Source organism: Sparus aurata, chromosome 21 (genome assembly GCF_900880675.1).
Source record: "Sparus aurata chromosome 21, fSpaAur1.1, whole genome shotgun sequence".
Lineage (NCBI taxonomy): Eukaryota > Metazoa > Chordata > Actinopteri > Spariformes > Sparidae > Sparus > Sparus aurata.
The window spans coordinates 30231537-30257724 of NC_044207.1; the positions used below are offsets into that span (position 1 = coordinate 30231537).

Sequence of the window (26188 nt, forward strand, 5' to 3'; positions counted from 1 at the left end):
TTTTTTCGCTTCATAGCTTATTTGTTCTCTTTGATCTACAAACAGGTCTGAATCTGAAAGCCTGAGATCGATTGCTTCAGTCGCCTAGTCCCGCCCTACTGTGTCCTACAGTGCTCTGATTGGCTTGAAGTCACCGACTCGACCCATGCTCTCACCTTAGCTTCCAATCACAAGGACGCGTAGAGACTACTAGCCAATCACAGCACAGCAGGGCGGGACAACACAGAAAGTCGCGGCATATTTAATCTTTGCTGAAGAAAACATCTCCACTCTCTCGTGACTCTTTCTCGACACTTTCAGGGATGTTGTGGAGAAACAGCGTTAACTTGAATGTCTTGCTGACATGTTAAAGGGTGTTAAGACAAGGTTAGTGTTACATTTTGAGGACGATTTAGATTAGTAGAGTGTGTATATGTGTGTGTCTGTACATTTAGCTGAAACTGGTAGCGAGTGTAGCCGCCATTTGGTGCCGGCTGAAACGAGTGTTTGGAGAGTTGAAGCCAGTTTTTGCATCGAGAGTAAAAGTTACATTATCTGGTAGATACTGTGAATATTTTTGTAACTTGAGTGGAGTACTTTTTGCTGTTTTTATTTGTATATCTGTAAGAAAGTATTCTTGTAATGAATGACAGAGTTCTTTAATCTCATGGGTATTTCTGATTTCTCAGGAGAGCAACACTCTCAAACACAACCAGAGGTGAAATGGCGCAGAAAGGAGTTCAGCTGGAAGAGAAAGTGATTTCCTGTTCCATCTGTTTAGATATACTGAAGGATCCGGTGACTATTCCCTGTGGACACAGCTACTGCATGAACTGTATTAAATCCCACTGGGACATAGAGGATGAGAAGAAAACCTACAGCTGCCCTCAGTGTAGGCAGAGCTTCACACCGAGGCCTGTCCTGGTGAAAAACACCATGTTAGCAGATTTAGTGGAGGAGCTGAAGAAGACTGGACTCCAAGCTGCTCCTGCTGATCTCTGCTATGCTGGACCTGAAGATGTGGCCTGTGATGTCTGCACTGGAAGGAAACGGAAAGCCCACAACTCCTGTCTGGTCTGTTTGGCCTCTTACTGTGAGAAACACCTCCAACCACATCATGATGTACCTCCATTAAAGAAACACAAGCTGGTGGAGCCCGACAAGAACCTCCAGGAGAACATCTGCTCTCGTCATGATGAGGTGATGAAGATTTTCTGTCGTACTGATCAGCAGATCATCTGTATTTTGTGCTCCATGGACAAACATAAAGGCCACGACACAGTGTCAGCTGCAGCAGAGAGGACTGAGAGGCAGAGAGAGCTGGAGGGGAGTCGACACAACATCCAGCAGAGAATCCAGGACAGAGAGGAAGATGTGAAGCTGCTTCAACAGGAGGTGGAGGCCATCAATGGCTCTGCTGATAAAGCAGTTGAGCACAGTGAGAAGATCTTCACCCAGCTGATCCGTCTCATGAAGAAAAGACGCTCTGATGTGAAGCAGCAGGTCAGATCCCAGCAGGAAACTGAAGTGAGTCGAGTTAAAGAGCTTCAGGAGAAGCTGGAGCAGGAGATCACTGAGCTGAAGAGGAAAGACGCTGAGCTGAAGAAGCTCTCACACACAGAGGATCACAACCAGTTTCTACACAACTACCCCTCACTGTCACCACTCAGTGAGTCTACACACTCATCCAGCATCAAGATCCGTCCTCTCAAGTACTTTGAGGATGTGACAGCAGCTGTGTCAGAGGTCAGAGACAAACTACAGGACGTCCTGAGAGAGACATGGACCAACATCTCACTGACAGTGACTCAAGTGGATGTTTTACTGTCAAACACACAACCAGAGCCCGAGACCAGAGCTGATTTCTTAAGATATTCACGTGAAATCACACTGGATCCAAACACAGCACACACAGAGCTGTTATTATCTGAGGGGAACAGAGAAGTCACAAGAATGAGTGAAGAACAGTCTTATTCTAGTCACCCAGACAGATTCACTAACAAGTGTCAGGTCCTGAGTAGAGAGAGTCTGACTGGACGTTGTTACTGGGAGGTGGAGTTGAGAGGAAGAGTTTATGTATCAGTCGCATCCAAGAAAATCAGCAGAGCAGAGAGTGTGAGTCAATTTGGATTTAATGACAAATCTTGGTCATTAACTTGTGACAATTACAGTTATAACGTTTATCACAACAGTGTCAAAACTCCCGTCTCAGGTCCTCGGTCCTCCAGAGTTGGAGTGTACCTGGATCACAGAGCAGGTATTCTGTCCTTCTACAGCGTCTCTGAAACCATGACTCTCCTCCACAGAGTCCAGACCACATTCACTCAGCCTCTCTATGCTGGACTTTATGTTTATTCTGACTCCACTGCTAAGTTCAGTAAAGTCAAATAGACAGAGGTCATTTAAGGGTCAGTGAGTTAAATTCAAGTTTTAACTCTTAAACTTATTCTGTCTTCATGTTTGTGGCTGATTGTTGTGTCGTGTCTTCATCTGTCAATCAAACATTGTGGGCGGTACTTTGTCATCTGTTGTTGTGTAAATGTCTGAGTGTCTTTAGGTGGCGCTCCTTCCTGTGTGTGTTTAACCATGGAGGCTCTCACTGCTCATGATGACTTTTGTTCAGCTGAACTGACATTTGTCTGCATGAAGATATAAACTTCTCTGTGCTCTAAATGTGTGTTGAATATTTGTACTGATGTGTTTGCATGTTGTTGTTTCTCTTCCACTCCATGAGTCTAAAGAGAGAAAGCAGCAGAGCTTCATTTATCCTACATGTTTAGTTCTCATCACTGTTCATTTTTTAAATTCATCTAGAATCACATTTACATTTATTTGTTTGGCAGAACAAAAGCTGTCGTTCCGATTGTCACACAAATTCAATAATATGTGAGGAAGATAATTTATTATGTTCTTGTACGTCGCTGAGATTCAATTGTGTGGATGAAGTGAAATCATTGAACAAGAGTCATTGAACAGATTTTACTGATGGGACGTGTGAACAAATTGAAGTTTTACATCATGAATAAACCAACATGAACAAAGTCTTTTCTTGTCGTCTTCATTCCAGGGTCTCACACAGAGCTGATGGAGAACATGTGACACTAATATGAAAGTATAACTGAGGCAGTTTTCCTCCTGAAACACCACAAAGTTCATGTGTAGAACAGAACAGCGTGTTCCCGTCTGTCCTTTTAACTGTCCACACTAAAGAGTTTTCTTATCACTTCAGTTTTAACAACGTTTTGTTCAGTCTTGACACACAACACAAACATATTGTGTGCTTGAATATTATATTCCATTCTTACTCCTATTGCCTCCTAAATCCTACAGACTGGACCTTTACATGTTAAATCACTGGTGCTTTTTGAAGCTGCTCAACAAAGTTTGTATGTGAAAAAATAGATGTAAATCACAAGAGGGCGCCATCCTCCTGCTGACTGGGGATGTAAGCACAGGTTAAAGCAAACTCTAAATATGTTCATACTTTATTGTCAAACTCACATGTTAAAGAATAGTAGAAAATACATATTTTCCTAGTTGAACTTTAGCTAATGACAGTCTGAAACGAGTTTGCGGACGACACAACTCTGATGGGTCTCATCACCAAGGGCGACGAGACTCACTACAGGAAGGAGGTTAACCATCTGACCATGTGGTGCAGAAACCACAATCTCCTACTGAATGTCAGCAAGACCAAGGAGATTGTTGTCGACTTCCCGAGAGGCCTCACCCAACACCCACCACTGACCATTGATGGTGCTGCTGTGGAGAGAGTGAGCAGCACCAAATTCCTGGGGGTGCACATAAGTAAGGACCTCTCCTGGACCACCAACACTGCATCATTGGCGAAGAAAGCCCAGCGGCGCCTCTACTTTCTGCGCAAACTCAAGCGAGCGAGGGCACCACCATCCATCATGTGCACATTCTACCGAGCCACCATCAAGAGCATCCTTTCCAGTTGCATCACTGTGTGGGGCGGGGGCTGCACTGACTACAACAGGAAAGACCTGCAGCGCATAGTAAACACAGCTGGAAGGATCATTGGTGCCCCACTCCCCTCCCTGCAAGACATATACACCACCTGACTCACCCGCAAAGCAACCCCATTTGTGAGCAATGCAAGCCACCCCACACACAAGCTGTTCAGTCTTCTGCCCTCTGGGAGAAGGTATAGGAGCCTCTGTTCCTGCACCACCAGACTCACCAACAGCTTTATCCACCAGGCTGTCAGGAAGCTAAAAAAACTCTCCCCCCCTCTCACCCTCTAAAATCTGGTAAAGGTACAGGGGACACTCCAAGAAGCTGCTGCGCAAATGTCAGAAAAAGGGACCCCCGCAGAGCAGCCCAGGAGGTGGCTACACTCCTGGTGGAGTGAGCAACCACTTTTGCTGGGACCGGGAGGCCCTGCATAAAATATGCCTCAGTGATAGTATTGGAAACCCAGCGGGACAGACATTGCTTCAACACGGGGAGGCCCAACTTGTCACCACGGAAACACACAATTGCTGAGAATGTGAGCACTTCAGAGATTGAGTACGTGCAATGTAAGCGCTGAGTGCCCGCACGGGGCACAAAGTAGGGTCAGGTAAAGCACTGACCTCAATAACCTGGTTCACTGTCTGAGTGTTTACGACCTTAGGCAGAAATGCTGGGTTCGGCCAAAGAGACACGCCAGTGTCATCGGCCTTTCACCTCAAACAATCCCCACTCACAGACAGAGCTGATGTTTAGCTGAACATATAGCCAAGAGGAAAGAGGTTCTGTGAGACAGGAACTTGAGGGCAGACTGATCAAGGGGCTCATACGGGGAGGTTGAGTAAGGGACCTGGAGCTGGATGGAGCTCTGGGGGACCTGGTCGGACGCAGGCGGCAGGCCCCTTTAATGAACTGAGACACCAAAGGGTGCCTGACTACGGTAACCCCATCCTCTGCCTCATGAAAGAAAAAGATAGCAGCAGTGTATACCTTAATGGTGCTAGCAGCCGTCCCTGAGTCCAAGAGAGACTGAAGAAAACGGAGGACCAGTCCAATGGGGCACAAAGACGGGTCAACCCCTGCACATCGACACCATGTCCAAAACATCCTCCAATTCTGGTTATAATTGGCACGGGTGGAGGGAGCTCGGGCATGTCCTATAGTCCTCAGAACAGCTTCATCAAATCTCTGAGAGCGGGACTGAGGAGGGGCCATGCCCAAAGCTGCAGAAGAGCAGGTCTGGGATGCCAAATCTGGCCCCCCGCCTGTAAGAGGAGGTCCATCCTCCCTGGTAGGGCCCAGGGTTGACCGTGGACCCGGCAGAGAGAATGGGAAACCAGTGCTTCCTCGGCCACCAAGGGGCTATCAACAGCACTCTGTAACGGCCCATGGTGACCCTATGGAGCACCTGGGAAATCAACGAGAGTAAGGGAAAAGCGTACAACAACCCGTCCGAACATCACCTCCATCCCCCTGACCAGGCTCTCTCAAGCACCCTTCCCCCGATGTGCCTGTCATGGCAGGCCACAGGCCCTCCACCCTGCCCAATCTCTCTGACAGACCACGTATGGCAGCCAGAATTTGCAGTTGGGTGTCTCCCTGGCCATCCTGGCCACCTGGAGCATCCACCAGGTCGTCTGAGGGCTGGACAGCCTGCTTCCCGCAGGAGCCACGTCTTCTCTTACGGGTAGGGGAGCGATCAGGTTTACGCTTCCTGGAGCGTGTCTTAGAAACATGCACCCCCTCACCCAACTGGGAAGGATAAGGTTGCACCGCCCCCACATGAACGGACAGTGCCAGTCGCCTGGCTTTGCAAGCCTGTTCCTCCCTGGGCAGCTCGACTGCCGCCACACAGGGGTTGGCAACATCCTCCAACACATGGGCCATGCCCAAACAGGAGGGGCACTCACAATGGCCATCACGGGGGTTCTTAACACCCGGGCAAAGGTGACAAGCATGAGAGGCCATTCCTCTGTGTAACCAACAGCTACAAGTAACTGCTCAAAGGGAAACCAAAAACCAGGCTGCACACAACAGGAGAACGAAAAACAGCCTGCCCACTGCAAAAAACAGGGATTTGGGGCGAACAAAAACTTCTGCTTGCGCCTTTAGGTTTATGTACAACAGAAAATAACCCAAAAATGGGAGAAAACTAAACAAGCCCGCCTACTGCGCACAGAGGCAAGGGGGCTACCTATTCACTTAATTACCAATAAGCGGGGTTGGCAAAAAAGCACCACTTGCGACCAAATTAAGCTCACCAGCCCCACTCACTGTGCGTGAACGCATGAGGGGGGGGGGGGGACACTTGCCCCCACCCACTGTCCGAAGCGGGTGGGGGCAAGTGTTAAAAAGGGGAGATCAACAACAATACAAACAAAGGTGGAAGTGGCTTCTTAGAACTAGCTTGAAAATGCACACCTATAGAGGAGAAAAGGCTGTGAAAACGAAACCACTTACCACAAGCTGCGGGTAATGACAATCACCTGAAACAAAGAGAGAGGTTAAAATGCTGTGCACGTAGTGCAACCTCTGTCATGTTTAAAGTACATCAAATGCGCCAAGGACACAATCTACATACAATCCTCTGGGGTGCAAGGCACCTGCACAGCAGTGAGGGATTGTTAATTGTGGAGTCCAAAAACGCTTCTTAACTGCATTCTCGGATGAGGCGAGTGAGGCAAAGAGGAAGAGGCATGCTCACCTGGATGCTTTTGTAGGGGCGGCGAGTCAGTCTTCCTCAAGGTCAGTCACATGACTTTGTTGTTATATATGGTCTCGAGGATAGGGAGATGATGCATCATTCAAGGTGAAGACCATGGTGACGGTCTGAATGAGGTGGAAATAGATCCGTAGTTTTTCACTCATTTTAGTTCTAGTAAGGCTACATTGTGATTCTGTTTGCTCACAAACCAAAAATGATGACTATATTCTTTATTACAACATTCATTTAGGTTTTGACACTTGATAAGTTCCTTCCCTCCAGGTTGATTCACAGGTCCATGTGGAGGTTTCTTAAAGCTGGTTTTGTAGCCAAAGTGAATCAAGTCTTGTTTTGCTTCATGACTTCGAGACATAATCCAATCACAGTGAGGATTACAGACACTTAAAACTTTTTAGAACAAGAAAGGAAGATTGTTACCAGAAGATTCAGAGCACAGTCTCTCAATCAAAACAAAACATTGAAAAGTAACCTTGTGGGATCATGGGAGTTTCACCCCTCATTCTTAAACAACCAGAGCTGTTCACAGATTAGTTTTATATACTTTTTACATTTAGCATCTTCCTTCCTCACGTTCTGAAGTGGTGACAAAAGGTGACCAAATTGGAACACACTTGATATAACTAAAATAAATACTGTATATCTAGCAGTTTTCATGAGTTTTAATTGCAGTCGTATTCAAGAATATCGGCAGAGCAGGCTCCATGAACCAGTGCGCACTTGGATTTAACGACAAGTCTTGAGCGTTAGAGTGTAACTGCAGTAATAGTTATAAACTCAGACACAACGGCATCAAAACTCCTGTCTCAGGTCCTCTGTCCTTCTTTACGTCTTCTAATTGCGTTAATATAGCTGCAAACAGGATTTTTATCCTGATTGTTAGACAACATGTGGCTATAAAATGACCTGGTGCCAAAGATACCAGACTCCATATGCAGAAACAGACAGTTTGTTATCCTTAAACACACTGAATTTAAACTCTAAATTATCTTGTGATTTCTTTCAACTATTCCATCAATTATCAACTGTGCTTTTATCAAAATAAAACCTTAATTCATTGTGTAAGATGTGAAAATAACCAGAGAGGAACGAGAGGGAGGTCAGAGAAACACAATGATTTCACAGCAAATGATGTGCAGTGAGGGTTTAGTCAAACTAATGCAGAGTTGATGATCGTTGAAATAGTGTAAAATTCAAAGCCAAGGTTATTTTGATGAGTTTCATTTTGAAGTTTGTGTTTTAAGATATCTTCATGAAAGTGCTGTTTCTGCAAATGGAGTCTGGTGGCTTTGGAGAGCGTCTCTTTCTGTTACAACAAAAAGGAGCTTCGCTGAAAGATCTATTGCTGTAGTGCTACAAACAATTTAGCATTCTTTTATTCACTATTAGCTTCTTAATGGTCATCGTCAATGGCTCGGTGCTACCAGCAATGCATAGTCATCTCACCTTTACTGGCCAGAACCTGTCTATCCAGTCTCCCCTCCTCCATGCATGTAAATTGTGTCTTTCAGCCTGTTGAGAGCAAACATTCATTTTCTGTATGACTTGTTTAAATGCATTGAAATTACATTCTTAAAAAAAAAAAACAACTCCAATCAAATAACATAGTTTCATATGTTATATATATCTATATATCTTATATTATTGGAGCTTCATTTTTTTTACAGCAGTTATTATTTGTATTTCTTAGAGGATAATTGTACTGAAACTGCTGTAATCAATAAAAAGTTTGACTAAACTGATTTGACAACGCTGAAAACAAGGGAGCCATCTCCAAACCCCCTGAAACCATAAATATAGTTTCTAAACACTTTAAGAAATTATTAAGATGCTGAAAAACAAGTAAATGTTTGAATTTTTTGCCTTTGTTTTAATTTGTTCTCTTCGATCTACAAGCAGGTCTGAATCTGAAAGCCTGAGATCGATTGCTTCTGCTGCCTAGTTCCGCCCTACTGTGTCCTACAGTGCTCTGATTGGCTCGTACTCATCGACTCGACCCAGGCTTTCAGTTTAGCATCCAATCACAAGGACTCGTAGAGACTACCAGCCAATCACAGCACAGCAGGGCGGGACAACACGGAACAACACAGGAAGTCGCAGCATATTTAAGCTTTGCTGAAGAAAACGTCTCCACTCTCTCTGTGAGTCTTTCTTGACATTCTTCAGGTATGTTGTGGAGAAACAGCGTTAACTTGAATGTACTAACTTGCAAACTTGTTGAAGCATGTTAAGATGAGGTTAGTGTTACATTGTGACGACGATTTAGATTAGTAGAGTGTGTGTATGTGTGTGTCCATACGTCTACCTGAAACTGTTACCGAGTGTAGCCGCCATTTTGTGCTGGCTGAAGTGATTTTTGGAGAGTTTAAGCTAGTTTTTGTATTGAAAGTAAAAGTTACATTATCTGGTAAATACTGTGAATACTTTTGTAACTTGAGTGGAGTACTTTTTGCTGTTTTTATTTGTATATCTGTAAAAAAGTTTTCTTGTAATAATGAATGACAGAGTTCTTTAATCTCATGGGTATTTCTTTTTTAGGAGACCAACACTCTCAAACACAGCCAGAGGTGAAATGGCGCAGAAAGGAGTTCAGCTGGAAGAGGAAGCGATTTCTTGTTCCGTCTGTTTGGATCTACTTAAGCATCCGGTGACTATTCCCTGTGGACACAGCTACTGCATGAACTGTATTAAATCCCACTGGGACAAAGAGGATGTGAAGAAAGTCCACAGCTGCCCTCAGTGTAGGCAGAGCTTCACACCGAGGCCTGTCCTGGTGAAAAACACCATGTTGGCATTTTTGGTGGAGGAGCTGAAGAAGACTGGACTCCATGCTGCTCCTGCTGATCTCTGCTATGCTGGACCTGAAGATGTGGCCTGTGATGTCTGCACTGGGAGGAAACGGAAAGCCCACAACTCCTGTCTGGTCTGTTTGACCTCTTACTGTAAGAAACATCTCCAGCCACATCATGATGTACCTCCATTAAAGAAACACAAGCTGGTGGAGCCGTCAGAGAAGCTCCAGGAGAACATCTGCTCTCGTCATGATGAGGTGATGAAGATGTTCTGTCGCACTGATCAGCAGTGTATCTGTTATCTCTGCCCAGTGGATGAACATAAAGGCCACGACACAGTGTCAGTTGCAGTAGAGAGGACTGAGAGGCAGAGAGAGCTGGAGGGGAGTCGACACAACATCCAGCAGAGAATCCAGGACAGAGAGGAAGATGTGAAGCTGCTTCAACAGGAGGTGGAGGTCATCAATGGCTCTGCTGAAAAAGCAGTGGAGCACAGTGAGAAGATCTTCACCCAGCTGATCCGTCTCATGGAGAAAAGACGCTCTGATGTGAAGCAGCAGGTCAGATCCCAGCAGGAAACTGAAGTGAGTCGAGTCAAAGAGCTTCAGGAGAAGCTGGAGCAGGAGATCACTGAGTTGAAGAGGAAAGACGCTGAGCTGAAGAAGCTCTCACACACAGAGGATCACACCCAGTTTCTACACAACTACCCCTCACTGTCAGCACTCAGTGAGTCTACACACTCATCCAGCATCAAGATCTGTCCTCTCAAGTACTTTGAGGATGTGACAGCAGCTGTGTCAGAGCTCAGAGACAAACTACAGGACGTCCTGAGAGAGACATGGACCAACATCTCACTGACAGTGACTCAAGTGGATGTTTTACTGCCACAACCAGAGAACAAGACCAGAGCTGGATTCTTAAGATATTCACGTGAAATCACACTGGATCAAAACACAGCACACACACATCTGTTATTATCTGAGGGGAACAGAAAAGTAGCATATGTGACTCAACCGCAGTCTTATTCTATGCACCCAGACAGATTTACTTACTGGTCTCAGGTCCTGAGTAGAGAGAATCTGACTGGACGTTGTTACTGGGAGGTGGAGTGGAGAGGAGGACGAGTTGATGTAGCAGTCGCATACAAGAATATCAGCAGAGCAGGGAATGTGAGTGTGTTTGGACGAAATGACAAATCTTGGTCATTAGTTTGCGGCAATGACAGATATAAATTTTACCACAACAAAGTCCAAACTCCTGTCTCGGGTCCTCGGTCCTCCAGAGTTGGAGTGTACCTGGATCACAGTGCAGGTATTCTGTCCTTCTACAGCGTCTCTGAAACCATGACTCTCCTCCACAGAGTCCAGACCACATTCACTCAGCCGCTCTGTGCTGGACTTTATGTTTATTCTGACTCTGCTGAGTTCAGTAAAGTCAAATAGACAGAAGTCGTTTAAGGGACAGTGAGTTAAATTCTGAGTTTTAACTCTTAAACTTATTCTGTCTTCATGTTTGTGGTTGATTGTTGTGTCGTGTCTTCATCTGTCAATCAAACATTGCGGGCGGTACTTTGACATCTTGGATGATCATTTATTTATTTTATTTTTTTAAATTTGAAGTATTTTTTTAGCTAAACGGCGCCCCTTGGTAGATCATTTATTATGTTCTTGTACGTAGCTGAGATTCAAACAAACTGATTGTGTGGATGAAGTGAAATCATTGAACAAGAGTCATTGAACAGACTTTACTGATGGGATGTGTGAACAAACTGAAGCTTTACATCATAAATAAACCAACTTGAAAAAAGTCTTTTCTTGTCGTCTTCATTCCAGGGTTTCACACAGAGCTGATGGAGAACATGTGACACTAATATGAGAGTCCCTTTTTAACTGGCCTCACTAGAGACTAAAGAGTTTTCTCATCACTTCAGTTTTAAAGAAGATTTCTTCAGTCCTGACACATGACACAAACAGATACAGTGTGCTTGAATATTAGATTCTATTCTTACTCCTGTAGCCTCCTACAGACTGGCCCTTCACATGTTTTATCACTGGTGCTTTATCAAGCTGTGCTGTGAAGTTTGTATGTGAAAAAACATATGTAAATCACAAGAGGGCGCCATCCTCCTACTGACTGGGGCACAGGTTAAAACAACTTTTGAAATGTGTTCATACATTATGGTAAACTCACATGTTAAAGAATAGTAGAAAATACATATTTTCTTAGTTGTACTTTAGCTAAAGATAATCTGAGACGAGTATTTACTGTATGCATTTCTTCAGTATGTAAGGGTTAAGGAAACCCTCACATACTGTTCATATTTCACACCTTCACAGTATGGTCCGCGTCAATTTTGACGCTCTGACACGTCCTCCTCCAAATCACTATCCACCTCACCTTGGAAGACTAAATCAAAGGCCTGTATGACATTGAGTCTTGCTGCCATGACGTTAGTCACTGAAATGGCAGCTCTGGTACCTTTATTATGTTTTAGCCCCCCACCCCACCCCACCCTTCAAATTTCAAAATTGTTACTTTTATTTTGTTACATTGCAGGTGCGGGTGCAGCTGTGCTTGCAGGTGCAGATCTTGTGTCTGTGTCAAGGCACCCCCTGACCTCTGATGACTTCTGTTCCCTTTGTGCATATGATCACTCCTATGCTGTTTTACTATTTCACTGTTTTGAGGTTCCCCCATGCCCCCTCTAAGACCAGCAGGTGTCTTTCGCAAATTTGGTAGGAACACAGGCAGTTCTCATGACAGTGTTGAGCTCCCCTTGAGCCACTGTCACCACTGTCCCACACAGAATGCACAGAAAACATACCCTGTATAGTTTTACAGTTTCAAAATTCCCTAAAACCACAATTTTCCTTGATTTGACCCACACTGGTAGATCTATAATCCATCTAAACAGATACGGGTCAAATTTGACCCGAAACAGCCTCAGTGTACAAAAATTTGTAGCACCTGTACAAAAGTATGACATTTTTGAATATTTTCATTTTTGTGTATTTTGGGTCACTTTTAGAAAAGTCATCTAATTTCAAGCTAAAAGAATGATGTTTAGAGTATTTTTACTGCTGTCAAATGTCTAAACAGGTCAAATTTGACCCGAACAGTATGTAAGGGTTAAGATCCTCCCCTCAGGATTGATTCACGGGTCCATGTGGAGGTTTCATGAAGCTGGTTATGGAGCTAAAGTGAATCAAATCTTTTTTTACTTCATGACTTCGAGACATTATCCAATCACAGTGAAGATAACAGACACTTAAAATTTTTTAGAACAAGAAATGAAGATTGTTACGAGAATCTTTAGAGCACAGTCTCTCAATCAAAACAAATCAAACAAGGCAACCAGTGTCGGATTATGGGAGTTTCACTCTTCATTCTTAAACAACCAGATTTGTTCACAGATGAGTTTTATATACTTTGTGTCTTACATTCAGCATCTTCCTTCTTCATGTTCTGACTCCTCACGAAGTGGTAACAAAAGGTGACCAAATTAATATGCACTTGGTATAACTAAAATGAATACTGTATATCTAGACGTTTTCAAGAGTTATAATAGCAGTCGTGTACAAGAATATCAGCAGAGCAGGCTTCATGAACGAGTGTGCACTTGGATTTAACAACAACTCTTGGGCGTTAGAGTGTAACTGCATTAATAGTTATAAATTCAGACACAACCGCATCCAAACTCCCGTCTCAGGTCCTCGGTCCTCCAGAGTTGGAGTGTACCTGGATCACAGTGCAGGTATTCTGTCCCTCTACAGCGTCTCTGAAACCATGACTCTCCTCCACAGAGTCCAGACCACATTCACTCAGCCTCTCTATGCTGGACTCTGGTTTAGTGGTTATACTGGAGCCACTGCTGAGTTCTGTGAGCTGAAGTAGATGATAGATTGTAAGCTGTTTAAGTTTTATCAAACAAAATAATAATCCCTGATTTTAAAGAATGTGTTTAGATCTGCAGGTATCACAGCTGTCACAATCAAAAAGTATTTGACTGTGTTTTCATTCAGGGGAGAAATAAAAAGCTGCAGCTTCACCTTTTTCAGACTGCAGAAATCTCTGTTGTGTTATTTTGTTATATTGTTTAACTAACATCTCTGTTAATGTGATATTTCTTACATATCCACCATTGTAGGGTCTAATCATGACCAGATGTGGGTGAGATACTCAGATCCTTAACTGAAGAAAAGTCATCATAAAGACGAGACAACAAATGTTTTGCATGCAAAATCCTGTTTCAAGAAAAGTACAGAGCAGTTATCAGTAAAATTTACTGAATAAAAGTTTCATGTCTCCTGCAACTGATGTTTTATTCTTTGTGTTCTCTTGAATTGTTATTGAAATGAAGTCGTCAGGGAAGTTTAGAGGGCGAGTCTCTGTTTGGTGGTGCTAACAACTCATTAGACGTCTAAAACATGATTATTAGGCCAGACGGTTTTTTGTGCACGAGATCACAAGCCAGAAACTGTTAGAAACAAGTGATTTAATCACAAGAAACACACTGCATTTTATGTATGTTAATTTGACCTGGTATCTTTGTATCCTGGTATCTATGACCTGATTTAAAGTGTGTTTCAGGACACTAAATTGTTTCTGAAATGGAGTCTGGTATCTTTGGCACCAGGTCGTTTTATAACCACATGTTGTCAAACAATCATGATAAAAATCCTGTTTGCAGCTACTTTACTTTTGAAAGTCTAAAGTAAAATAAAAGCAAGGTAATTTAGCTGTGAACAGGATTTTCATCCTGAGTGTTTAACAACATGAGGCTATAAATTGACCTGGTGCCAAAGATACCAGACTCCATTTGCAAAAACAGACATTTTATGTCCTTAACACACTGAATTCAAACTCTACAGGAGCTAAATTCACCAACATTATCTTGTGTTTTCTTTCAACTATTCCATCAATTACCAAAATAAAACCTTAATTCATTGTGTTAGATGTGAAAATAACCAGAGAGGAATACTAGGGAGGTCAGAGGGTTTATTCAAACTAATGCAGAGTTGATGATCGTTGAAATAGTGGAAATTAAAAATCAAGATTATTTTGATGAGTTTAATTTTGAAGTTTATGTTTGAAGATATCTTGATGAAAGTGCTGTTTCTGCAAATGGAGTCTGGTGGCTTTGGGGAGCATCTCTTTCTGTTTCAACAAAAAGGAGCTTTGCTGAAAGATCTATCTCTGTAGTTCTACAAACAATTCAGCATTCTTTTATTCTCCATTAGCTTCTTAATGATCATCGTCAATGGCTCAGTGCTACCATCAATGCATAGTCATCTCACCTTTACTGGCCAGAACCTGTCTATCCAGTCTGCCCTCCTCCATGCATGTAAATTGTGTCCTTCAGCCTGTTGAGAGCAAACATTTGTTTTCTGTATGACTTGTTTAAATGCATCCAACTTACATCCTAAAAACAATAAAACAATTAAACAACTAGTTTCATAACACTTTCTTATATTATTGGAGCTTCTTTTTTATTCACAGCAGTTATTATTTGTATTTCATGGAGGATAATTGTACTGGAACTGCTGTAATCACTAAAAAAGTTTGATCAAACTGATTTGCTCAACAACTCAGTAACACTGACAACGAGGGAGGGTCCGTGTATCTCCAAATCTTCCTAAACCATAAAAAATGTTTATAAACAGTTTTACAAATCATTAAAATGCCGAAAACGGGTAAAAATGTAAATATTTTGCTTTATTTGTTATTTTCGACCTACAAACAGGTCTGAATCTGACAGCCTGAGATCGATTGCCTTTCCCGCCTAGTTCCGCCCGACTGTGTACTACAGTGCTCTGATTGGCTGGTAGTTATCGACTCAATCACAAGGACGCATGGAGACTGCTAGCCAATCACAGCACAGCAGGGCGGGACAACACGGAACAGCACAGAAAGTCGCAGCACATTTAAGCTCTACTGAAGAAAACATCTCCACTCTCTCTGTGAGTCTTTCTCGACGTTCTTCAGGTATGTTGTGGAGAAACAGCGTTAACTTGAATGTACTAACTTGTTAACATGTTGAAGGTTGAAGCTTGTTAAGACAAGGTTAGTGTTACATTGTGAGGACAATTTAGAATAGTAGAGTGTGTGTCCGTACGTTTACCTGAAACTGTTGCTGAGTGTAGCCGCCATTTTGTGCCGGCTGAAGTGAGTGTTTGGAGAAATTAAGCTGGTTCTTGTATTGAACATTATGTGGCAAATACTGTGAATACTTCTGTAACTTGAGTGGAGTACTTTTTGCTGTTTTTATTTCTATATCTGTAAGACAGTATTCTTGTAATAATGAATGACAGAGTTCTTTAATCTCATGGGTATTTGTGATTTTTCAGGAGAGCAACCGACTCAAACAAAGCCAGAGGTGAAATGGCGCAGAAAGGAGTTCAGCTGGAAGAGGGAGCGATTTCTTGCTCCGTCTGTTTGGATCTACTGAAGGATCCGGTGACTATTCCCTGTGGACACAGCTACTGCAAGAACTGTATTAAATCCCACTGGGACAAAGAGGATGTGAAGAAAACCCACAGCTGCCCTCAGTGTAGGCAGAGCTTCACACCGAGGCCTGTCCTGGTGAAAAACACCATGTTAGCATTTTTGGTGGAGGAGCTGAAGAAGACTGGACTCCAAGCTGCTCCTGCTGATCGCTGCTTTGCTGGACCTGAAGATGTGGCCTGTGATGTCTGCACTGGGAGAAAACGGAAAGCCCAAAACTCCTGTCTGGTCTGTTTGGCCTCTTACTGTGAGAAACACCTCCAACCACATCATGATGTACCTCCATTAAAGAAACACAAGCTGGTGGAGCCGTCAGAGAAGCTCCAGGAGAACATCTGCTCTCGTCATGATGAGGCGATGAAGATGTTCTGTCGTACTGATCAGCAGTGTATCTGTTATCTCTGCCCAGTGGACGAACATAAAGGCCACGACACAGTGTCAGCTGCAGCAGAGAGGACTGAGAGGCAGAGAGAGCTGGAGGGGAGTCGACACAACATCCAGCAGAGAATCCAGGACAGAGAGGAAGATGTGAAGCTGCTTCAACAGGAGGTGGAGGTCATCAATGGCTCTGCTGATAAAGCAGTGGAGCACAGTAGGAAGATCTTAACCCAGCTGATCTGTCTCATTCAGAAAAGACGCTCTGATGTGAAGCAGCAGGTCAGATCCCAGCAGGAAACTGAAGTGAGTCGAGTCAAAGAGCTTCAGGAGAAGCTGGAGCAGGAGATCACTGAGCTGAAGAGGAAAGACGCTGAGCTGAAGAAGCTCTCACACACAGAGGATCACAACCAGTTTCTACACAACTACCCCTCACTGTCAGCACTCAGTGAGTCTACACACTCATCCAGCATCAAGATCCGTCCTCTCAAGTACTTTGAGGATGTGACAGCAGCAGTGTCAGAGGTCAGAGACCAACTAGAGGACGTCCTGACAGAGACATGGATCAACATCTCACTGACAGAGACTCAAGTGGATGTTTTACTGTCAAACCCACAACCAGAGAACAAGACCCGAGCTAGATTCTTAAAATACCCACGTGAAATCACACTGGATCCAAACACAGCACACACACAGCTGTTATTATCTGAGGGGAACAGAAAAGTAAAAAGAATCAATAGAAAACAGTCTTATTCTAGTCACCCAGACAGATTCACTGACTGTCATCAGGTCCTGAGTAGAGAGAGTCTGACTGGATGTTGTTACTGGGAGGTGGAGTGGAGAGGAACAGGAGTTGAAATAGCAGTCGCATACAAGAATATCGGCAGAGCAGGAAGATCTGATGAATGTGTGTTTGGACTAAATGACAAATCTTGGTCATTATATTGTGACAATGGTGGTTATAACTTTTATCGCAATAATGTTGAAACTCCCGTCTCAGGTCCTCGGTCCTCCAGAGTTGGAGTGTACCTGGATCACAGTGCAGGTATTCTGTCCTTCTACAGCGTCTCTGACACCATGACTCTCCTCCACAGAGTCCAGACCACATTCACTCAACCTCTCTATGCTGGAATTTTAGTTTATTTTGACTCCACTGCTGAGTTCAGTAAACTCAAATAGACAGAAGTCGTTTAAGGGACAGTGAGTTAAATTCTGAGCTTTAACTCTTAAACTTATTCTGTCTTCATGTTTGTGGCTGATTGTTGTGTCGTGTCTTCACCTGTCAATCAAACATTGTGGGCGGTACTTTGACATCTTGTCATCTGTTGTCGTGTAAATGACTGAGTGTGTTTAGGTGGCGCTCCTTCCTGTGTCTGTTTAACCATGGAGGCTCTCACTGCTCATGATGACTTTTGTTCAGCTGAACTGACATTTGTCTGCATGAAGATATAAACTTCTCTGTGCTCTAAATGTGTGTTGAATATTTGTACTGATGTGTTTGCATGTTGTTGTTTCTCTTCCACTGCATGCGTCTAAAGAGAGAAAGCAGCAGAGCTTTATCAATCAAACTTTTTTATAGAGCACTTTTCATACATTGTAATGTAGCACCAGTGTTGGGGAGCAACGAATTACATGTAACGACGTTACATAATTTAATTACAAAATTAACGTAATTGTAATCCGTTACATTACTGGGAGAAAATATGTAATTAAATTACAGTTGTTTATAGAAATTTCAATGATTACAACTTAAGTTACATTTGAAAAATCACCGCAAAAGCTCGGATTTATCAAATTCTCGGATTCATGTTTGTTTTTAGTTTTTTTTATATCAACATCCTCCTTCCAAAACTGACGCTTGTGATTGGCTCTGTCTGGTCATGTGCCATTTGATTTAACCGACAAACCGTACGGCGGCAGTCAGACTCAGCAGCAACAGTGTCGGCGGCGCACAAGATGTTCCTGGGCTGGAAATACAAAAAACACTTCATACAGACAGAAGCCAGGCTTCCCTGTATTACAGAGGTGGCTCTCTTTTAACCCGGCTAGATCACCATGGTAACTTATGCTTAGCTCATAACCTGGTCCCGACCAGGTTCTGTTCAGAGTTAAATCATAAAATCAACTGTTTCACTATTTAACTCATTTACAGCTGGCATGACCTTTACTTTGAAAGTCCAGTGGATCCGCTGCTCTTTACTTTCTCTCTGAGCGTCTTCGCCTACAGATGTTCAGCTGAGGGGACACGCTGCTCAGCTGTTGATCTGACTCGCGTCAGGAGGTCATTTATTAGGCTATAGCCTGTTTACTTTTATATACAGTCAGTAACCACTGAAAGTGTGCTGCAGCTCGCAGCAGGACAGATAATTTAACTTAATGTGGCCATGATTGATTGTCAGCCCGTTGTCACTCCATTTAGTGAGGAAGTGAGCCTCCTTCAGTACAGGCCTAAGATCAGACTCATAATATATGGTTAAACCTTTGAGCTGAAAGGTTTATCACACTATAGGTCTTAAAATGTGAAAATGGTTAAGAAAAGTTCAAAATTAAGAAAAGTAATACAATTTAATTAAATGTAATTAGTTAAATTACTTTGAGAAAGTAACTGAAATAGTTACACTACTATTACATTTTCAACAGGGTAACTTGTAATTGTAACCAACTACATTTCCAAAGTAATCTTCCCAACACTGTGTAGCACAAAGTGCTTTACAGAATTAAAACAGCAACAATTTCAACATCCCTCCCATACACACACACACACACACACACACACACGTATCCAGCTACTTAAACACAGTAAGTGAACTAGACAAGAGAGTGAGTAATAATAAATGAATAAATGGTAATAAACAAAACAGGGCACTACAACAGGTATTGCAGAACTGAGGAAACGCTATTATTGATGTATTTCACTGAGGAGACACTAGAGGCAGTAAAATAAGATGAAATAATAAAACACTAAGCCTAAGACTGATAAAATAGGTTTTAGGTTAAAAGTCTAAAACCGCTGTGAAATCAATAATATAAGTAAATCATGAATAAAGTAAAACAAGATAAAACAGAATAATTCAAGTAAATAGATGAGTGAGTGAATAGATAAATAGGATAAAACCAGGTTTAAGCAGAATAAGAACCAATAAATAAATCAAATTTAGCTAAAAGCCAGCCTAGAAAGGAAGGTCTTGTGGTTGCTCTTAAAAGTATCAACATTCTCCAATGCCCTCAGGTCCTCTGGGAGGCTGTTCCACAAACATGGACCGTTGTAGTGAAAGGCAGCCTCATTGTGAGTTTTTGTTCTCACTTTTGGAATAGTTGAATGGCCGTAACCGGAGGACCTGAGGGTTCTGGAGGGTTCATATGATAAAAGCAAATCTGACAAATAAGTTGGCCCATGGCCATTAAGAGCTTTAAAAACTAATGAAATGATCTTAAAATCAATCCTGAAGCAGAAAGGTAGCCAGGTGCAGAGACTTTAATATTGGTGTGATGTGTGCTGTCTTTCTGGTCTTAGTCAACACCCGTGCTCCAGAGTTTTGGAGCAGTTGTAGTTGAGCTATGTTCTTTTTTGGAAGACCAGAAAGTAGAGCATTACAATAGTCAATACAACAGGTGATGAAAGCATACATTAGTGTCTCTCTACTGGCTTTGGAAAGGAACGGTTGTACTCTGGCAATATTTTTTAGATGATAAAAAGCTGCCTTAGTTATGTTTCTGATGTGTGGGTTAAAACTGAGGTCTGAATCTAAAATAACTTCAAGGCTTTTTACTTGGCTAGTCAGGGTTAATGCCAGGGCATTCAATTGTATATTAATCCTCTGTCTTTGAGCTTCAGAACCAATAAATAAGACCTCGGTAAAAAAAAAAAGGAAGTGTGAATGGGATCTAAAATGCAGGTTGTTGGTTTTAGTTGGGAAGATACTTTGGCAAGCATCTCAGCATCAACCAGGACAAACTTCTCTAGTGTGTCTTCATGTAAAAATAAAGGTTATGTAATAATAAAATTGAGATTCTGATGTTTGGATAAAAGTGATCTAATATCATAAATTTTACTACTGAAGTGATCTGCAAAATCTTCACATATAGAAATGGACGACTCACTGCTAGACTTGATAAAAACAGGGTTAATAAGATGGTCAATTGTTGTGAATAGGATTTTGAGGTTGTTCTGGTTGTCAGCTATCAGTTTGAAAAATGTGAGTGTCTTGAATCTTTAATTGCTTTATTATAGGTGTTATGATGTTCACGGGAAAATTTGGTAGTTCACTGTTAATTTGTCTTTTCTCCACCTTCTTTCGGCTTTTCTACAGTTTCTCTTTAGTTGTCTATTTTTTTTTTATTTCGCCAGGGAGGTGTTGGAGTGGTAATGGTCTTTTTCAGAGTGAGTGGAGCAACTGTGTCAAGGATTGACCTAATTTTACTGTTAAAACTCCATCCATCCATCTATTTTAGTCCGCTTATCCGGAGCCGGGTCGCGGGGGCAGCTGCCTGAGCAGGGACACCCAGACTTCCCTCTCCCAGGACACTTCCTCCAGCTCTCCCAGGAGGATCCCAAGGCATTCCCAGGCCAGCTGAGTGACAGTCACATGTCCTGTGTCTTCCTCGGGGTCTCCTCCCGGCAGGACATGCCAGGAGGCATCCGAAACAGATGCCTGAGCCACCTCAGCTGGCTCCTCTCTATGTGGAGGAGCAGCGGCTCTACTCCGAGCTCCTCCCCGCTGACAGAGCTCCTCACCCTATCTCTAAGGGAGCGCTTTGCCTGGGATCTTATTCTTTCGGTCATGACCCAAAGTTCATGGCCATAGGTGAGGGTACGAACATAGATTGACCGGTAAATCGAGAGCTTCGCTTTTTGACTCAGCTCTCTCTTCACCACGACAGATGATACAACGACCGCACTACTGCGGCCATTGCACCACCCACCTGTCAGTCTCACGTTACATCCTGCCCCCACTCGTGAACAAGACGGTCGTTTTCCGGTTGAGAACCATGGCCTTAGATTTTGAGGTGCTGATTCTCATCCCAGCCACTTCACACTCGGCTGCAAACCGCCCCAGGACATGCTGGAGGTCCTTGCGCCTAGAAATTCTGTCCATAAAAATAATGAACAGAACTGGTGACAAAGGGCAGCCCTGCACAGGGCCCTGCACTCTGGTCATACAGGGACCATACAGCCCCAACAGAGGGCCTCCGAACCTGTACCCCTGAAGCACCTCCCACAGAATGCCACGAGGGACACGGTCGAATGCTTTCTCCAAGTCCACAAAACATATGTGGACTGGTTGGGCAAACTCCCATGAACCCTCGAGCATCCTGTGGAGGGTATAGCACTGGTCCAGTGTTCCGCAGCCCGGCAAAAACCTGCATTGTTCCTCCTGAATCCGAGATTCAACTATCGGCTGAATTCTCCTCTCCAGTACCCTGGAATAGACTTTCCCAGTGAGGCTGAGGACTGTGATCCCCTGATAGTTTGAACAGCCAAGACAGACTTGAGGTACTCTGGGCGGCTCTCATCCACCCCCAGTGCTTTGCCACTGAGGAGCTCCCAGACTACCACAGTGACTTCGGCTTGGATGATGAATGGGTCAAGCTCTGAGTGAGGTCAGATGACATGACCACAAAGTCGATCATTGACCTCCACGCCCGCTGCCACGTGCACATGTGGACACCCTTATGCTTGAACATGGTTTTTGTTATGGGCAAACTGTGACTAGCACAGAATTCCAGTAACAAAACACCACTCGGGTTCAGATCGAGGAGGCCTTTCCTCCCAATCACACCCCTCCAGGTAACACTGTCGCTGCCCACGTGGGTGTTGAAGTCCCCCAGTAGAATGACGGAGTCCCCGGTTGGAGCACTCTCCAGTACACCTCCCAGGGACTCCAAGAAGGCCGGGTACTGTGCACTGCTGTTCAGCCCATAAGCCGAGACAACAGTGAGAGTCCTATTCCCAACCCAAAGGCGCAGGGAAGCGACCCTCTCGTTCACTGGGGTAAACTCCAACACATGGCTGCTGAGCTGAGGAGCTAAAAGCAAGCCCACACCAGCTCCAGAGTAGAAGAGAGTCCAGCCTCTCTCAAAGAGTTGGGGAGATCTGAGGCAGACCGGGATGTCCAACTGTTCCTACCACGGACCACCACTTCGGCCCATGACTCCAGATGGTTAGGAGTTGAGCAGGAAGAAAGTCGAAGGTTGGCGGCAGGGTCCTATTTAACGGTGTCCTGGATGGTTGCGTTGAGGGAAGTGATTTGTTTGGAATGCTCGGATGCCACTTCCATAAAACTGGACAGAAGTGAGTCCTTCTTTTTCAGTTCATCAGAGAGCTGACGGATGTCCTCTTTCAGGTTAGCAATCTTTTTATTTGCTTTATTAAGGACTTTAAAGTCCTCACATGGCATGGTAGGCATAGTAGCTTTGGAGTGTGAGTGCGTCTGCCTGTCTGTGAGTCAAACCAAGCTAGTAGCTAATAGCTACACACACACTTTGCGTCTGCCTCATGACGTCCCTTGGCTCTTGATGATTCTTGTGGTTGAAATGTTTCTTTCTTTCTCGTTACGCTGTGCTTAGGTTTGCACACAAAATCCACTTGGTTAAAGTTAAGACAGCATTATGGTTTAATACCTGTTCCGCTGTGAAAGTGAATGAAGTGAAACCATTGAACAAGAATCATAAGTAGGTTCCTCCCCTCAGGGTTGATTCACGGGTCCTTGTGGAGGTTTCATGAAGCTGGTTATGGAGTTAATGTGAATCAAATCTTATTTTACTTCAGGACTTCAAGTTATTATCCAATCACAGTGAAGATAAAAGACACTTAAAACTTTTTAGAACAAGAAATGAAGATTGTTACGAGAATCTTTAGAGCACAGTCTCTCAATCAAAACAAATCAAACAAGGTAACCAGTGTGGGATCATGGGAGTTTCACTCTTCATTCTTAAACAACCAGATCTGTTCACAGATGAGTTTTATATACTTTGTGTTTTACATTCAGCATCTTCCTTTCTTACGCTCTGACTCCTCAGGAAGTTGTGACAAAAGGTGACAACTTAAAATGCACTTGGTATAACTACAATGAATACTGTATATCTAGAAGTTTTCAAGAGTTATAATAGCAGTCGTGTACAAGAATATCAGCAGAGCAGGCTCCATGAAGAGTGTGCACTTGGATTTAACGACAACTCTTGGGCATTAGAGTGTAACTGCAGTAATAGTTATAAATTCAGACACAACCGCATCCAAACTCCCGTCTCAGGTCCTTGGTCCTCCAGAGTTGGAGTGTACCTGGATCACAGTGCAGGTATTCTGTCCTTCTACAGCGTCTCTGAAACCATGACTCTCCTCCACAGAGTCCAGACCACATTCACTCAGCCGCTCTATGTTGGACTCTGGTTTAGTGGTTATACTGGAGCCACTGCTGAGTTCTGTGAGCTGAAGTAGATGATAGCTTGTAAGCTGTTCAAGTTTTATCAAACAAAATAATAATCCCTGATTTTAAAGAATGTGTTTAGATCTGCAGGTATCACAGCTGCCGCAATCAGAAAATATTTGACTTCGTTTTCATTCAAGGGAGGAATAAAAAGCTGCAGCTTCACCTTTTTCAGACTGCAGAAATCTCTGTTGTGTTATTTTGTTGTATTGTTTAACTAACATGTCTGTTAATGTGATATTTCTTACATATCCACCATTGTAGGGTCTAATCATGATCAGACGTGGGTGAGATACTGTTGAGAGATGTGCTCTCATTAATTTACTATTGTGCCCCTTTTGAATGAGATTGGTTTTGTTGCAGCAACCGCTGATTTATGTTGATAGCGTAATGTGGCCATGTGACCACCATGTGACCACCTGTTCTGTTGATTACCTGCAGCTGTACAGAATTAAACCAGTTTGTGCAGTGATTGCGGTTGTTCACACAAAGAGTGCAAACGTGTGCAGTGTGATACGTTAAGCTGTGAAAGAAAACTCTGTTAACAGATACTCAGATCCTTAACTGAAGAAAAGTCATCGTAAAGACAAGACAACAAATATTTTGCATGCAAATTCCTGTTTCAAGAAAAGTGCAGAGGAGTCATCAGTAAAATATACTGAATAAAAGTTCTATGACTCCTGCGACTGATAATTCATTCTTGTGTTCACTTGAATTGTTATTGAAATGAAGTCGTCAGGGAAGTTTAGAGGGCGAGTCTCTGTTTGGTGGTGCTATCAACTCATTAGACATCTGAAACATGATTATAAGGCCAAATGGCTTTTTGTGCACGAGATCAAAAGCCAGAAACTGTTAGAAACAAGTGGTTTAATCACAGGAAACACATTGTATTTTATGTATGTTAATTTGATCTGGTATCTTTGTATCCTGTATCCTTAACACACTGAATTCAAACTCTACAGGAGCTAAATTCACCAACATTATCTTGGGTTTTCTTTCAACTATTCCATCAATTACAAAAATAAAACCATAATTCATTGTGTTAGATGTGAAAATAACCAGAGAGGAACAGGAGGGAGGTCAGAGGGTTTATTCAAACTAATGCAGAGTTGATGATCGTTGAAATAGTGGAAATTCAAAATCAAGATTATTTTGATAAGTTTCATTTTGAAGTTTGTGTTTTAAGATATATTGATGAAAGTGCTGTTTCTGCAAATGGAGTCTGGTGGCTTTGGGGAGCATCTCTTTCTGTTTCAACAAAGAGGAGCTTTGCTGAAAGATCTATCTCTGTAGTCCTACAAACAATTTACCATTCTTTTATTGTCTATTAGCTCCTTAATGATCATCGTCAATGGCTCAGTGCTACCAGCAATGCATAGTCATCTCACCTTTACTGGCCAGAACCTGTCTATCCAGTCTGCCCTCCTCCATGCATGTAAATTGTGTCTTTCAGCCTGTTGAGAGCAAACATTCATTTCTGTATGATTTGTTTAAATGCATCAAACTTACATCCTAAAAACAAAAAAACAACAATTAAACAACTAGTTTCATAACACTTTCTTATTATTATTATATTATTTTACAGCAGTTAATATTTGTTTTTCATGGAGGATAACTGTACTGGAACTGCTGTAATCAATAAAAAACGTTGATCAAACTGATTTGCTCAACAACTCAGTAACACCCCCTGAAACCATAAACATTTTTTTATAAACAGTTTAACAAATTATTAAAATGCTGAAAACGAGTAAATATTTAAATGTTTTGCTTTAACCTCCTGACGACCAGGAAAAAAAATATTGTCCAATCACAATTTTTTTAAATTCCCCAATCTTTGTAAGGTAATTAGAATACTGAAAACATTTTCTTTGAAAAAAAAAGCTTTTATTTTTAAGATATCATATGTCCATGTTACGACCCTCTAGTAACAGTCCACTACAGTGGACATCAGAATGCCATACAACTGAAACTGAACCTTGATGGCAACCAAGGTGCTTCTGAGAACGACTCACTTTCTTTTCATTTGAAAAAAACAGAACAAAATGGAGGAAATAACTACAAATGGCCACTACTGGGGACATTTTTAAACACTTAAATACTATGCTAAAATACAGTTAAAAAATTCAGACAATGTTTTAATGTGTTGATAATAGACTTATATAAAATATGCCAAAAACATTTCAAGCCAAAATTTGCTCAGTAAGAAGTTTTATGCGCTTACTTTTCCTCTTCCCATAAAATGTGCTTGCCATTTTCCTAAATAAGGAAGAGAAAGGTACCAAAGCCCCACCCCTTCACATTTGGTATTATTGAAAAGCCCTAAATGTCCTCTGTAGATAGCGAAAGGAATTAATTTAGTAGTATCCAGTGGGTGGGAGATATTCAGGTTTAGAAATGTCCTCCACAGAGGACAAATT

At 42.7% G+C, this 26188-nt stretch overlaps 2 protein-coding genes across 6 annotated transcripts; both read left to right on the forward strand.

Annotated features, from left to right (window-relative positions):
* The first annotated feature begins 229 nt into the window (after positions 1 to 229).
* On the forward strand, positions 230 to 3023 carry LOC115572958 (tripartite motif-containing protein 16-like). Its single transcript, XM_030403487.1, has 2 exons — positions 230 to 366; positions 669 to 3023. Exons 1-2 carry the CDS (start codon positions 344 to 346, stop codon positions 2368 to 2370), a joined length of 1725 nt encoding a protein of 574 aa, XP_030259347.1. The 5' UTR covers positions 230 to 343; the 3' UTR covers positions 2371 to 3023.
* A 5707-nt stretch (positions 3024 to 8730) lies between these two features.
* On the forward strand, positions 8731 to 17817 carry LOC115572959 (tripartite motif-containing protein 16-like). Of its 5 annotated transcripts, XM_030403488.1 has the most exons (3): positions 8797 to 8913; positions 9215 to 10571; positions 17179 to 17817. In XM_030403488.1, the coding sequence occupies exons 1-3, from the start codon at positions 8909 to 8911 to the stop codon at positions 17524 to 17526; spliced, it is 1710 nt and encodes a 569-aa protein (XP_030259348.1). In that variant the 5' UTR covers positions 8797 to 8908; the 3' UTR covers positions 17527 to 17817. The 5 variants fall into 5 exon arrangements, with proteins under 5 accessions (XP_030259351.1, XP_030259352.1, XP_030259348.1 ...); XM_030403491.1 differs by lacking the exon at positions 17179 to 17817 and having other exon boundaries at positions 8731 to 8842; positions 9215 to 11274; XM_030403492.1 differs by lacking the exon at positions 17179 to 17817 and having other exon boundaries at positions 8754 to 8817; positions 9215 to 11274.
* Positions 17818 to 26188: the final 8371 nt, after the last annotated feature.